At 38.7% G+C, this 15,983-nt stretch overlaps 3 protein-coding genes across 4 annotated transcripts in view; 1 reads left to right on the top strand and 2 right to left on the bottom strand.

Moving 5' to 3' along the window:
* Positions 1-9,784, top strand: part of LOC135693113 (venom factor) — a 37,155-nt gene extending 27,371 nt beyond the window's left edge. Inside the window, 11 exon segments of the mRNA XM_065211500.2 lie at positions 134-305; positions 1,137-1,303; positions 1,898-2,050; positions 2,330-2,395; positions 3,662-3,921; positions 4,378-4,465; positions 5,253-5,327; positions 5,552-5,654; positions 6,021-6,113; positions 8,520-8,591; positions 9,278-9,784. Coding sequence (XP_065067572.2) covers positions 134-305; positions 1,137-1,303; positions 1,898-2,050; positions 2,330-2,395; positions 3,662-3,921; positions 4,378-4,465; positions 5,253-5,327; positions 5,552-5,654; positions 6,021-6,113; positions 8,520-8,591; positions 9,278-9,600 — 1,572 coding nt within the window. The 3' untranslated portion in view covers positions 9,601-9,784.
* The window catches only part of LOC135693119 (uncharacterized), a 36,471-nt gene extending 21,445 nt beyond the window's left edge, over positions 1-15,026 (bottom strand). For both annotated transcript variants that reach the window (XM_065211506.2, XM_089111336.1), the window contains exons 1-3: positions 13,581-15,026; positions 11,797-11,911; positions 11,325-11,426 (exon numbers count right to left, since the gene is read on the bottom strand). In XM_065211506.2, the coding sequence (XP_065067578.2) occupies positions 11,325-11,426; positions 11,797-11,911; positions 13,581-13,764 (401 nt within the window). In that variant the 5' untranslated portion in view covers positions 13,765-15,026. The remainder of the gene's footprint in view (positions 1-11,324; positions 11,427-11,796; positions 11,912-13,580) is intronic.
* Positions 15,027-15,241: 215 nt separating this feature from the next.
* LOC135693111 (venom factor-like) overlaps positions 15,242-15,983 on the bottom strand; it is a 35,935-nt gene continuing 35,193 nt past the window's right edge. The window contains 1 exon segment of the mRNA XM_089111333.1: positions 15,242-15,677. Coding sequence (XP_088967459.1) covers positions 15,355-15,677 — 323 coding nt within the window. The 3' untranslated portion in view covers positions 15,242-15,354.

The raw sequence follows: 15,983 nt of genomic DNA, 5'->3' as shown, positions 1-15,983 counted from the left end.
AACAAAACTTTGATTGCACCACCTCCCCAAGTTAAGCCCCCGCCCCGTAAAATATCACATTTCTAATTAAATTGGCCGTAAGCACATTAGAATTGTCAGTTTGAAGCTGTAACTTTCCCCTCTTTTATTTCAGGATACAAAAGTGTTGTCAAAGGCCACTAGCTTTCTCGAGAAGGCAGTTCCTGGCATCAAAGCAGGCAACCTCATGGCAATTGTTGCATACGCACTTGCTTTGACGGGTAGTCCGGGCAAAAACAACGCTTACAGTAAGCTCGTAGAGATGTTGAAGAGGGACAGGAAAGATGGTATGAAACTTTAACAAACACTACTTTATTTAGGTAGCCAAATTCCTTTTAGACTTGGGAAGTTCTTTAAAACACAGAAGGGCCCATCTGAATGCTAAGATGCATACTAAAAATGCTATGAAGTTCGTTAAGTGTGCTTTTAGAGCGTTTGAGCACCCTGCCCCTAGTTGCCCCCCCTTAAATCTGCCAATGTCTTCAGTGATGTACTGTATCTTCATTTTGTTAAGAGATAATTCAATGGGTTTAGAATTCTCAGTCAGAGAGCTCATTAAAATGTCCAACCTGCGCGACTGCAATGTGAAAAGATCTGTTTCTTCTTTTTCTTGTGTCATGCCATCGAATGCCGTAGACAGGTCTCGGTAGTGTTTCTTCTATATCTTGCAATCTAGTCTAGTTGTTTCTCATCTCTAATATGCAACCTCTTCATCCTTCACTCCAACATCTTCAATCTTTGCCTTCTTCTTGCTCGCTTCTCGGTCATCTCAGCCTCTATGATCTTCCTTTCTATCCCCTCTTCTCTTCACAGCTCATGTCCAATGAAACCCCATTGCTCTTCATGATAGTGTTCAACAGTTGTCTTTTCACTCCCTTCTTGGCTAAAAGATTTTCCACCCAAGAGATCCTCATCATTCTTCTGTTTAGGCGCTAGAAAGCATTGAATAATGCGGGGCAAGTGCTTGCGCATTGAAGTTTAAGCCACTGCTCTTAGATTGAAAGGGGGACGAGGGCTAGTACACTCATAAAAGAGTTGCGTGCCGTTTTCACAATAATTCATTTGTTAACTTGTTTGGTGTTTGATTCCAGTACTGAAAAAACATTTTGCTGTTTTAGATCGCAGTGTCGCGTACATTCCGGACGGAGGTTTGGCATCACAAGTTGAGGCAACGTCTTACGCACTTCTCACGATGATAGCCATGAATAAAATAAAAGACGCTGGACCTCTCGTCATCTGGTTAACTTCGATGAGAAATGCCAGAGGATCCTTCATTTCAACTCAAGTTAGCAATCCATCTTATTTTTATTAGTACATTGTTGGCTTGATCAAATATATCATTGTCTCGGCATGTTCATTCTAATGTTATTTCAACGCTGCCCCCGGTCGATTTTCTTTTTATTTTGAATATTACATCTTAAACATTCTTTTAACATTGTACCATATACTCATTTTATACTAATTCTTCACAGATGGCTGGCCTTAATTAGGTTCATTATAGCTATTAGAAAGCTAGGGGCAGGTCCTCCCCACCATTAATCCCCATCTGCAGGAGTTTAGTGCTATGAAAAGCACAAAGGGGCCTAGTGAATAACTTCGCAAAAACATTACCAGAAGTAGAAATGACTACTTCTCGGAAGTACGAAGGGGCTCTGACCCATGCCTTTCACTCTACCCAAATATGGGTACTAGTTGATTGTTACGCACGCTCTGGTAAAGAGCTTTGTTTTTTCTAACTTATAAGAGCCTCGATTTCCTTTCATTTTTCTTTTACAGTAGATTTGGAACTTATGGGTCTAAAGAGATCTGTCGTGAAACCAGGTTAGCAAGCATGGTACATTGGAAAAGATTGTATTCTAACCAGTTCCCTTCTTTCCAGGACACTGTTGTTGCTCTGCAAGCCCTATCAGAGTATTCTTCAAAAGCATCTACGGGAGAAATGGACCTAAGAATCACCGTAGCTTCCTCCAAGATTGACAGAAAAATATTTCGAATTCAAAAGAGTGACGCGCTTGTTCGCCAGCAGCAAGATGTGCGTATCTTGTTCGTTTTTATGTCGTGAACCGATTTCGTTTTTCAGTATCAACCACATCCCAGTCATCCCAGCTTTCCAAATCATTCTGGCTTAAATATTTTCACTTATAATTATAAAGGAGGTTTGAAACCATTTAGGCAAATTTCCAAGAGTAGCCATTTGAACATGTGTACATCAAAAATCTATATTTAAAAATTGTTGTGTATCAGTAACTCATAAATTATTTGACTTTGTGTTGGATTTCAGTATGCATAAACAGTTAATTTTTTTTTTTAGATAACTAAAGCAGCTCCTGGGACAGTTTTCGTACAGACCAAAGGCACGGGTGTTGCGCAACTCCAGGTACTCTCTGTTTCGAGCAATTTTTTATCTTCGTATTTGCCAAAAATGGATCATAAAATTTGAATCTTCATGTTGAAATTAGAGACATACAGAATTGATGATATCAACCCGTATCGGTGAACTGAGACTTTCTTCACTGCCATTGTACCGAATCAACTATACTTTGTTTGCTGATGTTGATGCCAGTATCAGTGATGTCTAGCTCAAACATCTGCTTGGCTTCTGATAAACGCATTTCAATGACGCATCTTCTTAAGACAAAGTATTCTATATAAATTCATTTCCACCCAGAATTATACTCTTTTTTATACAAGTTGGTTTCCCTCATTCAAGGCCATGTGTATAAGACCTCATTCGAGAGCTTAGTCCCACCTGATGGTGCACTCTCGTCTCGCATAACGATGTTAATATCTCTTCTATTGAAAGTCGCACCAACTTTTTTCAACGCTATGACCTAACAGAGCTGTGACCAAAATTAAAGGATTTAGTATCAGATCACTAAATCAGACTAATAGTAAATCTTTAACTAAACGCTTGCCTATGATGGGGTTTGCCGACATAAATGATGGATATATGCAGTTTTGAATGCTAAAAATTCAAGTTTGATAAGAAGGTTGCATAAATAGTTGGACTGGCACTCCAATTTCATCTAAAGCTACAAAATTTGGCCTAAAAAATGAACCAGCAAATGGTTTGGTTTAATAGAAAACGATAGGAAAAGCCGCGAACTTTGCCACTCAAATGACCTTGAATCGGCATTCCTGTTTACAGGCCATCGGCATCAATCAGCCCCCAATCACTTACTTCATTTTCTTGACCGATCGAAGGGTTTTTACACCAACCCCACCATTGCTTTTTAAGCTTTTCGTCAATTATCCAAGCATCTCTACTTCTCCAATATCACTCTACCATCTTTTTTCGATTAGCAGTTTGTTCAATTTGAAGCACTGCCGGGGATAGCTGAACCCTCCTAGTAGATTCCTAGGGGCTCAAACCCCGAAACCCTCATGCAGTTGGCGCCAATGATATGAACTCGAAATGCAACACCGCAAACATTAGATTAATTTATGGGAACAAGCAAGCATATTATCGCGCCGAGAGTAGACGACTAAATACTACTAAACAAGAGAAATAATGTTTATACAGTTGAAGTTTTCTATTGTAATCTAATTGTAATCTAATTGTAATAATGTATGTACTAAATATAAAGATGAGCTTCTGATAATATCCTTGCTTTGTCTGTGATTTTGACGTTTTTCTTGGCAGCTTGAGTTAACATACAACGTACCAGATGAGGGGAAAGACTGTCAGTATGACGTCACAATTACAACCAGGGAAGAGATTGACAATCGACTCAATGACGATGCTATACCCATCAAACCAGCCAAGCCAAAGAAGAACAAGAAAAATAAGAACAAAGGGAAATGCAAAGGAAAGAAAAAACACAGCAAAAAGTGCAAAAAAGGAAATCGAAAGACCCAAGGTGACAAGGCTCCCAATAGGTTGAGGATCAGCATTTGTATAAGGTTAGCAATCTTGATATCAAAATGTTTACTTTGAACTTTCGCAAGAGCAAAGGTCCTGGCAGTGCTCAGTGACCCTTGTTCTTGCCACAAGATTGCTGAGAGAAACCAGTAGAGTTATTAAAAAAAATGTGATTCCCAGTATAAAAATACGTTCATGATTGAAATTACCTTGTTGATGCATAATAAATTTATTAGACTCCAAATGGCTTGGGTCGTATCTAAAAAGTTATAAGCAGCAGATAAGCAGCAGGCTTGAGTCTTGCCCTGGTCGTGCAACTCACTCGTGCTATCTTTAAGTAAAGTTTTTGTTTTTAGAATAAAAGCTATTTCCAATCCTTTCTTTAAATTTGGTTTGAAAAAACAAAATTTTTTCGCCTTTTCCCTTCAAATACCTCTTTAGTACCCACGGATATTGCACACACTGTTGTTAATTTTAAGCATCATTTCATAACGCAGGCACAACTTCAACAATGGATCTGTAATGACAATGGCAGAAGTTGGTTTGCTGTCAGGGTTTAAAGCGGACAATGAATCACTCAAAAACGTATGGTATTCACTGTTTCTTTGTGTCCTAGCGAACCTGGCTAGGTAATCTGATTTACCTCATGTCATACATACCCGGGAGTTGGTGGTCTTGAACAAGCGAATCATCATTTATCTTTAGTCAGAGAAGGGCTCCTTTGCGAATATGACATCCAGCAAATCATGTTTTTTATCCTTATTTGCAATTTTGGCCACTATTTTGATGCATGCATCAAATTAGATCAAGGTTCTTTATTGCTACAGTAGACTTTCGTTTATCGTAAATTGTATTTCACCATTGTTAATTTTTACTTTTAATAAGGTTTGTAACTATCTCTACCACAAGCCTTCGGAAAGCAGCCATTTTTTGCTGATGGGACTATCGTGCTTTAATAATTCATGAAATTCTCAAGAGTAACAATGAGTTTAAAGTTAGCAAAACTTGTACAACTCTTTGAGGCACATTTTAAGACAACATAATCACTTGAAAATTGAATTCTTTCTTGTGTTTCGGTCAATTGACCAGCTTACTAAGCCTACTAAGCCTATATTGTATTGGGTTTTCTTCAAGTAAACACTGAGTGCTTAAATTTACGAACAAACCACTTCATATATTATATTTTTGTATTATCATAAGATCTTCATAAATAAACACTAAACCTGACATGAAATATAATTGCTAAGTGCCTCACTGTAACTATTCAAAGATGTGTTATATGTTATATTTTACGACACTGCAATTCTGTTATTCGTTTTAGCTAATGACCTTATGGCAAGGTCCTAAAGTCAATTTTGATTTTGTTTTACAGCTCCTTGATAATGTAAAACCAAAGGTCTATCAGTACGAAATAAGCGATCGAAGTGTGGTATTTTACCTGGAAAAGGTTTGTTTTGATTTATATTCTAAAACTGGTGCAAATCATTCTCAAACTAAAACCTTTTTTGAAACTGAGTTCTACTTGTTTTGCAACTGGAGGACTAACGATTTACTCTTTTTGGATGAAGTTGGTTTACTGCCGACTGTTGAGGCTCAATGCATTTGTCTACTGGCATCTTCTTACCCCGATTAATAACATTTAAAACTTACAATATCAAAAATGCCTTTTAGGTCACTACTACTAAAAGCTGTTTTGGTTTTGCTATGGTAAGAGCTTTCAAAGTTGGAGCTCTGCAGGCCGTTCCAGTCAAAGTTTATGACTATTACGAGCCAGGTAATCTAATCTTAATGCTATGCTTGTAGAATGTTGCATGTAATGAAGAATGCCAAAATAAAAATTTTACATTCAAATTCGTTATTGACTGTTTTGTGAATCCCCAACCCCCAACTTTCAATCAATAATGTATAGAGGAAATCAATTTTAGGGTCATTTGAATTAATAATGTTCTTTTTTGAGAGGCCAATTTAATGAATATGATGCACTTACTAATAACCTTGATTGATTAGCATTTCACAAAAAAAGATACCTAGATACATCTGTCCAGGGATATGTTTTATTTCAGATTTCAAGAACAATCTATAGACACTTAAATTCTTACAACAAATTTTTAAAACTTTTTTGTTTTTTGATTTTTTTTAGGCCAGATATGCACCAAATTTTACCGTCCAAGCCGAAACAGTGCGTTGCTGAAAGTGATTTGTGAAGATGAGGACCAGTGCTCGTGCTCTCAAGGTACTTATAAGTTCATCTTTCAAGTAGGGTCGACAGTAATAAAGAGCAAGCGCGTAGGAAAGGGTTAATTAGCCCCTTTGCCCTCAAAATTTCAATTTTGTGAAATTAAAGTTCATCTGCTAAATGTTGCTTCGTTGAATGGATAAAACATTTAAAAAGCATATAGATTTAGATCAGATTGACGAATATTTAGATTTGGATTTTTTAATTATGAGAATAAATTTGTTTGATCTTAGTCAAGGTACCTGCCTCCTTTTTTTATTCTAGTAGCACCTGTGTTGTAAATAAGTTAAACGAGCACAAACCTAGGCCTTCGCAAATGATCACATTGAACAAAACATTACAGAACAGCTTCTACTCTCCAAACGACGAACAACAAATTTTGATAAATTCAAATGCTTTGCCCCCAAAAGACACTGGCGTATCACTCATGAATTTCGACCAGAAATAGGCAATGTTATCGAGTTTTTGCTAATTTTCTGAACCACAAGTTAGTGTGCTAAAAGAATCCTTTGATACTGCAGGCACCGCTGAAAAGGGAACGGGGCTAGGGCAAAAAATTCAAAAAATTTACCAATGAATTGTAATATGTTCAGCGGTCTATGGACCTATTTCCAGAATCAAACGAAAGAACAACGACAAATTTCTCGGAACAACAAGATATATATCCACGAAATGCTTTTACAAGTAAAGCCCCGGCCAAACCAGCGCCACATTTCGTCCAACAAATCCCAAAAATGTTGGGTATAGACGGTTTGGCCACCCATGTTGGACGATGTGAGATGATGTTGGGTGATGTTTGACGAAGTTTGACTTTGATAAAAAATGTTGGATGATGTTGGACGATGTTGGTATGGTTTGGCCACCCTGTCCAACAAAAACACGTTCCCTAAAAAGGCCGCCGCAATTTGATTTGTTATGTTGGATCAGGAAGCTTACAAAAGATAGAACCTAACATCAAAGGAAAAATTGGCTCTTGTTTGATTATATTCTCAAATATACGAACAGAGCATGTTGGCTGAAATGTTGGGTGAAATGTTGGCTCGTTTGGCCGGGGCTTAAAACACTGCTGCTCCTTATCTTTTTGTTTGTAATCAAGTCCAATCGCCATGCTCAATAAGTGAGTGAGGTAGGCCTTGAGAATGCTGTCGATGATAAATCGACAAATGTTGGATGAAATGTTGCGTTAGGTTGGCCACCCCTGCATCCAACAATGTCCAACAATGCCTAAAAGTCGCCAACAGTGTTGGGATTTGTTGGATGAAATGTTGCACTGGTTTGGCCGGGGCCTAAAACGATTTTTCAAACTAACCGGAGAACCTTTCACAAGCATTCTCATTAAACGAACTGAACCAATTGTGTCAGAATCTAAATACATAATTGTGCAACATAATGGTATGGCTCAAGGGACAAATAAATGATATGCGAAGGTTTATTCAAAATCTGCGAGGTTAATAGGGTTAAAAGATATAATTCCGAGAAAATATAAATGTGTTACTGAGACCCGGTTTACACTGTGTCGGTACCATGCCGGTATGATTTGACGCCGGCATGAAACCATGCCGGTATGGGTAAATCCTTTGTTTTCTTGCGCCCTGTTTACACTATACTGGTATGATATCATATTGCTTGAGAAAAAGAATAACCGATATATTAATTATTGCCCTATTGCGCGCTTGTCCAATTGGGCGCTTGTCCAATTGGGCGCTTGTCCAATTGGGCGCTTGTCCAATTGGGCGCTTGTCCAATTGGGCGCTTGTCCAATTGGGCACTTGTCCAATTGGGCACTTGTCCAATTGGGCGCTTGTCCAATTGGGCGCTTGTCCAATTGGGCGCTTGTCCAATTAGGCGCTTGTCCAATTAGGCGCTTGTCCAATTAGGCGCTTGTCCAATTAGGCGCTTGTCGCACTTCGTTACCACACCGGCATGAACCCGTACCGGTATGGCTATCGACATGGTTTTAATCCGGGTTAACACCTTTTCATACCGGCATGGTACGGTATGGTGTAAACGGTTGGCCTAGAAACAAAAGATATCATGCCGGTGTCATTTCATGCCGGTGTGGTACCGACATCGTGTAAACGGGGTCTGAGTTAATTAGAAAACGAACGTAGAAAAACAAGCAAAACGAGCTTTAAAATATATCTCCTGTATAACTTTGTTGGTAGCGACCATTAAACTAAAATGCTAAGCAACACAAGTAAGGCGTGGCGGTGCGGTCGCTGCGAAGCATAACGTGTGTTGCAAGGCAAAGCACAAAGCAGTAGTCCGGATCACCAGTCAAATCACTCTTTCTGGTTCAGGCCCCCCTGCATTTGTTTAGACCCCCCCCCCCACTTGTCTCAACGCTCGACGGTGCCTGTAGTGATACTTTAAATCCTTTGATTTCCTGGTTTTTTATTTTAGGTAGTTGTCCTAAACAGCGGTCAACCAATCCTAAACCACTACAGAGAACTGCCTGTCTCCACTCTGATTATGGTAAGATACCGTGTGCATTTGATATACCCTACCGGAACTGAAGTGTTTCAAGGCAGTGCAAAAATGTTGATAACGCCAGGGACAGATATTGAAAGCAACGATTCGGGACGGGGGTGTTGGATAATGATATGGTTTTGGTTGTTCACCGTTATGGTGCCTTAAAAAGACTGAAAACGCCCATTTTTTACATTTACGATTTTAACTTAAAAACAAAAAACATACCAAGATTAGTCAAGTAAAATATTGGCGCCATTTAATAAGCTGCCATATAAGGCTCTTGTTACCGATGAAATCAAGATTCACCAAATGAAACAAAGATATTAAGGGGTCTGCACCCACCCCCACCCCTGGCCTCCGGGAAGTCGGTCTTCCGGTATCGCACAACCAAAGAGTAGTTCTGCTAGAAGCAAAAGTTTAAATTTAATGTATCTAAGGTATTTTCGCTGATAATTCTCGGTAGAAAAGATAACAGAATCGGAACGGCTTTTAGTGCTGAACATTGATAAAACCAAGTTGATGAATTGGATGTGAATTGATCACAATGATAGCATTGGCTGACTTTGTTTACGAACAGCATCTATCATTGCATAATTTCATTTCTCGCATAGCCTCTTGAAATATGTATCTTGCATAGCTTTGTTATATTATATAAAATGTTCTTTCATTCTTGGAAATTTTGATTACAGTTTTCACTGGAATAGTTGTTGACATAGAAGACCAGAATTCGATGCAGAAAATTGCATTTCGAGTGGTGGATGTCTACAAAACTTATTCGAATGGCCTGAAGAAAGATATCGAGGTGTACATGTACAAATTAACAAACTGCGACTATCCAGAGATCAAATCTGGTAAACAATATTTGATAATGGTGAAGAAATCGGAGGTTTATGTTATGAACGAAGACACGTACGTTTTGGAATGGCCTGGTTCAGTAAGAAAGGCTAGGAAGGTGAAGAATGCCCTTAATCAAGTGCGTCAAGGAGCTGTTTGTGATGAAATGACTGCGTAGGATATCTGAAGTACAACTTCATATGACAAATTATATATGGAACATTCTTAGGATAGATTTTTCTACCGAGCATGCTTCTTTTTGTTCTTCGATATATTCGTTAAATACCAAAATCTTTTGTCGTTTATTATTTTTTAAAACCTGAGCGTTTAAACAGAAAATTCGATCTACTGGTTATTATCAATCGCCCGGTGTAGTTTCTGTACTCCGATCAACTGTGCCCCACGGAGGACAAGAGGGGGTATGAGGGGACAAGTATTGCCCTTGGTTCGAGAGAAAATGTTTTTGTCATTGATAAAATATGATAAAGCATTCTATTGAAATAGGACAAATACCATGTGGCCGTTACTTTGTACCTCAAAATCTTTATTGTTTTTCAAATTTTTTTGAAGTAATGGAGAAAAAAAGAAAGATACATTTATATGGCACACAATTTTTAACGTCAATTCGACATATAATGATGCCTTTTAATTTGATTGCTTTTATGATCTTCTTGCTACAATTCAGCAAGCTTTATATGTCATGTTGCTTCAAAAAATTGTAATTAGAAATGCTGCTGTTCTGTTTTGATTTTCTAAAACTGTTCTCTTGAAATTTGTTTTGTGCGTTAATAACTGCTGTTCGGTTATGGGTTTGGCAATAGTATCCCCGTGGTCTTTTGGTATCCCTATGACCGTGAATCTGGGGATAAAAAGTACTGCCTAGGCCAGCTAGCAACATTGGTAGGCTCAAAATTGTCATTTTGACACATCTCAAGCTATTTTTAGACCCATATTAAGCAAAACGCGAATCTGGGCATAAATCTGGGGATGGAAAATACGCACGCCTGGGCCCGCTAAAAACATCAAGGATGAATTGGCAAAAAAAAGCTTTTATCGAGTGGAAATTGAATAGAAACTTGGGAAATAACACATTTTCTTACTAATTGCACAGTGCAAGCAAGTTTTTGAATCTGGGGATGAATCTGGGGATTAATCTGGGGATGAATCTGGAGATGAATCTGGAGATGAATCTGGGGATGAATCTGGGGATGAATCTGGGGATGAATCTGGAGATGAATCTGGGGATGAATCTGGAGATGAATCTGGGGATGAATCTGGGGATGAATCTGGAGATGAATCTGGAGATGAATCTGGGGATGAATCTGGAGATGAATCTGGGGATGAATCTGGGGATGAATCTGGGGATGAATCTGGAGATGAATCTGGGGATGAATCTAGAGATGAAACTGGAGATTAAGCTGGGGATGAATCTGGGGATGAATCTGGAGATGAATCTGGAGATGAATCTGGGGATGAATCTGGAGATGAATCTGGAGATGAATCTGGGGATGAATCTGGAGATGAATCTGGAGATGAATCTGGAGATGAATCTGGGGATGAATCTGGGGATGAATCTGGGGATGAATCTGGAGATGAATCTCGTGCTGAATGGTACAAAGTCAGGGCAATGCTACCCTGGGTACCAGAGCCGCAACCCAGGGTAGGGCAATGCAGGGATGGAATCGCCCGTACAGTAGGAGTATTTTTCGAAAATCTGAGAATACAGTAATGGCAAGTTCTCCAATGTGTAATAATTTACACAACTTGCACTGCAGTTGGAACAAGAACAAGTTATTTGCAATGCCCAAGTTTAGACAACAACTGCAAAGGGAAAGGAAACAATCATAAAGATCATGAATTGCAAAAGGAAACAGAAATGGTATGATAATCATGTGTCCTTACCGATCCTTGGATAAATGCGGGTCCTCGTTGATAAGCCTTACAAGGGTTGATTTATACTGCCTCCCATGTCCTGGTACCATTATTGTTGGAAAGTGCTTTGAGCTGCAAAACAAAGTCACTGGATACACATGATGAAAATATGAAATTTACTAAGGTATCTTCTTTCTGAAAATTATGAACTTGAACATAATTAATTGGATTTACAAGACAAAAGCAATGACTACTGTAAGAATTGAATCAAATACAAAATAACTCCAATCAGTTCTTAGGAAAGCTTGAGTTGACATCAATAATTCTAAAAGGGGCTTGCTGAAGTAGTTAAAAGTAGTTAAAAGCTCACAATGCATGTGAATCAAGAGGTAATAAAGGGACGGTAATGCTTAAAGTCTGCTGTAACAAGCTATCTGCAATACATTTGTGGGCATATTTTCAGTCATGACTGATATATATAAAACCGAAAATCAAAATTTACCTTTCCTTTTGGTCAGTTGCATGTTCACTATTATGCTGGGCAACACATCTTTCAAGAGCAGATTGCATTGCTAGTTGTTCTTCTCTGTCTGGGGTAAGCTGTTCACTGTAGGAATCTAGAAAAGGTAATAGTACACAAGGATTCCTTTGGTAAAAACAGCATGTACATAGTAACTTACCAACCATATACCATTGTGATAGTAGATGATTAGAAAAGGCATATGGCCCGAAAGCTCTATCAGAGCTCTTTCCTTCAGCAATATACTGGTAAATTGATGTATTGTTATTCTTCTTGTTTATATAATTGTCTAATGTAGCTTTAAAACATCAAGTTTTATTTTGATACTGTATTTAGTTAATTATTGTTGAAAATATACATGAATTAAATTGAACTGAATTGAATTGCCTTCAAAAAGCAAACTAGTTTTCATCTATATTACAAAGCATGTTGAAAAGCTTTGACTCTATGGTCTAGACACTACTTTCACTAAGAGATTTATTGGACAGTGCAAGTCAGTGATCATAATTTCAGCACATGAGTTGATGTAAAAAAAAGAAGAGATAGTACCAATTATACCTCAAAAGTTGTGCAGAGAACACATCACTTGGGTATTTGCCAAATATATGTTCTAAACAAAATCAAACAAATATTCTCAGAAAATAGATGGCCCTTCTGTTTCTCACTGAAATCCAGTGGTGGCCTGGCAGGGGGGCCAGGGGGCAGGGCCCCAGCTGACATTTTTATAGGGGTGCCAAAGCTTGTATAGGGCCTAAAACTCAAAAAAAGTTAGATACGACCGACTTGTCTGGTTATTAGGTCTCTAGGAGGCCAGCAAAGACAAAAAAGATGCCATAAGATTCAAAACTTTATTGGGGTGCACGCCCCCATACCCCCTAGAACATTCTCACTTCAAGGGCACGTCTTTGTGCCCCTTCAGTACTGTATTATCCAGACAAAACATTTGTACTGTTCCCAGGGGTGAAAAAATTAATCAATTTTTTAGAGGATTGTCAGGAAACTTACGTAGTTAAATTCTTTTGTGTGGAGAACACATCACTCATAGTGCACACAGACTGTGTTTAGGGTGTTGGGGACAGTCTGTGTTTAGGGTGTCCGGACTCATGCCCCCCTTTCAGGGAAAATTTTGATTTTCGATGACTCTCTTTGGCTCTGCTGGCCTTCAGAAACCTGCTCATGTGGGGGTCAGTAGATTTTGTCTCATTGCTCGATTTCTCATGAAAGGACCAATTTGTCTCGACGATACAAAGATAGGATGGATTCTTTTCCTTAATAAAAAGTAATGAAATCCATTTTAAGATTGGAATTAATCAAGCGTGCTAAAAGGATGCCTTAAAAATAGCAAAATTTTTTAACGATTTCAAGAAAATGGCTGCAAGAAATATTTTGAAATGTATTTTAAGCCAATCTAAAGGGCGTGGTCGCAAAAATTTTCTGCTCGCTCCGCCCGCAAGAAGCTCCTTTATTCAGAGTTATACCAAAGGCCTCTGACAACCTCTCGCCGCCCCTTGGTTTTTTAGTCAGATAAAGCTATTAACTCGAGCCCCCCCCCCCCCCCCACCACTTTGAATTTCTTGGCAACGTCCCTGTACTGCTAATATTCTCAGGAAAAAGACAATAGTGTTAGTTATTGAGGGCGCCATTTTGATGCTGCCCCCCCCCCCCCCAGGCGAAAAGGGCCAGGCCGCCACTGCTGAAATCTATATCAACTTCAACAGACATAAAATGCACTATGATTTTAAAATATCAGAGAATAAATATCATACCATCTGAGGTATTTGCTTCATCAATAAGGCCATCAGCTTCTTCTTCTGTGTCATTATCAATAGAATCTTTCTGCATGTTCTTAAAAAAGTTTCCATGATCACCACTGGCTAAAAGCTTTTCAAACCAGTCATGTTTTCCTTCAGTTCCGTTATAGCCATGGTTTTCAAAATATGATTTTTGCATGCCTAATGGTGTTGCTAAGTTCCTAGCTAACTGGTTTTCCAAAATGGTATCGATAACTCTGTATATTTCTTCAAACGGTACCCATAATTCCGCACATAATTGAAAAACTAATACCCATAATTCCGCATTTTTTTGATAAAGGTACCCCTAAATAATGGCACGTCCCCGTACGTCAAACCTATTAAGTTACCCCCCTCCCCCGAGGGTGAGTTAAGGCCAATCAGCTTGATTGGTGAAATCATGACAAACAGGGGCGAAACTGCTGGAGGGTATTGGGGGAGGTGCTGCAACCCCTCCCCAATCTTTAAAAAAGCAGATTTTGTCGGGCAAATTGCTTTCGTTAATCATGCCCATTTCATAGCGATTTTATTTTCTTTCAAGATGCTACTATTGAAAAGCTAGGGGGCTAGTGCCCCCTTGAAGCATGTACGCATTGGACGGGGAAGATATTCTACCCCATGTTAAAAGGGCCCTCCGTCAAAAACTTTCTGACACCTCTGAAGAATGATATCAAAGTCTCTAGAATCAAGTGAATGCATACATTTTAAAACGAATCCGATTTCAGCTATCCGTTTCTGCGTCGCGTTCCCACTAACCCACTTGAAAAACGGATAAGTTTGAAAACGGGTCTCAAAGTGGGTCAGTTTTTACCCGGGTATCTTTTGACTCACCTGTGAGTTAATGGAAACGCCGAACCCGGATAACTTTTGATCCACTTGCAACAACAGCAACGTTTAAAAATTGAGACGGCGCCAAAAATCAAAAAACAAAATCCTGACTGTCAATGTTGCTTCCATTGGCTTACAACGATAGAAATTGAAGGATTATTGATGCAAATACTTATCTCTCTTACAACTTTTAACCCTGGATACATATTAACCCGGCTTAGTGGGAACGATCAAAAACGGATTAAAAATGGGTCGAAGAAAAGTGCCGTTTCCATTGACTCACTTTAAAAACGGATAACTTTTAACCCGAGTATGTTTTAACCCAGGCTAGTGGAAAGGCTGCCTCTATCTAGCTAGACCATTAGCTAAGTACGATATGTCGAGTGAAGAGCCCGCTCGGTTGAATTAACGCTTGTCATGGTAAATTTTGTTGTTGAAAGCGGCCTGTAAACATGACAGACGAAGGCCCGCCTCTCGTCGACTTTTCTTTTATTACCTCAACAGGCTCTGCAGCGATGCTTTGGTCACACCAGAGTGTTCCAATCAAGCACCTTTTATTCTCATACTCATTTGCCCTTTGTTCCTCTGTAGTCTTTATAAAGGGGGAATATTATATTCTTTCTAAACGCCCCGGTAAAATCTGAATATCAATAAGTGCAATACTTGTCCCCTCTTGCCCCCTCTTGTCCTCCGGGGGGGGGGGACAGTTGATCGGAGTACAGAAACTACACCGGGCGATTGATAATAACCAGTAGATCGAATTTTCTGTTTATACGTTCAGGTTTTAAAAAATAAAAAACGACAAAAGATTTTGGTATGTAACGAATATATCGAAGAACAAAAAGAAGCATGCTCGGTAGAAAAATCTATCCTAAGAATGTTCTATATATAATTTGTCATATGAAGTTGTACTTCAGATATCCTACGCAGTCATTTCATCACAAACAGCTCCTTGACGGACTTGATTAAGGGCATTCTTCACCTTCCTAGCTTTACTTGCTGAATCAGGCCATTCCAAAACGTACGTGTCTTCGTTCATAACATGAGCCTCCGATTTCTTCACCATTATCAAATATTGTTTACCAGATTTGATCTCTGGATAGTCGCAGTTTGTTAATTTGTACATATGCATCTTGCTATCTTTCTTCTGGTCATTCGAATAAGTTTTGTAAACATCCACCACTCGAAATGCAATTTTCTGCATCGAATTCTGGTCTTCTATGTCACGAACTATTCCAGTGAAAACTGTAATCAAAATTTCCAAGAATGAAAGAACATTCTATATCATATAACAAAGCTATGCAAGATACATATTTCAAGAGGTTATGCGAGAAATGAAATTATGGAATGATAGATGCTGTTCGTAAACAAAGTCAGCCAATGCTATCATTGTGATCAATTCACATCCAATTCATCAACTTGGTTTTATCAATGTTCAGCACTAAAAGCCGTTCCGATTCTGTTATCTTTTTTACCGAGAATTATCAGCAAAAATACCTTAGATACATTAAATTTAAACTCAACTTTTGCTTCTAGCAGAACTACTCTTTG

The sequence above is a fragment of the Rhopilema esculentum genome, chromosome 11 (assembly GCF_057945365.1).
Source record: "Rhopilema esculentum isolate cy_ngs chromosome 11, ASM5794536v1, whole genome shotgun sequence".
NCBI classification, from domain to species: domain Eukaryota; kingdom Metazoa; phylum Cnidaria; class Scyphozoa; order Rhizostomeae; family Rhizostomatidae; genus Rhopilema; species Rhopilema esculentum.
The sequence above is the reverse complement of the archived record's forward strand: the minus strand, read 5'-3'. Positions and strand labels throughout refer to the sequence as shown.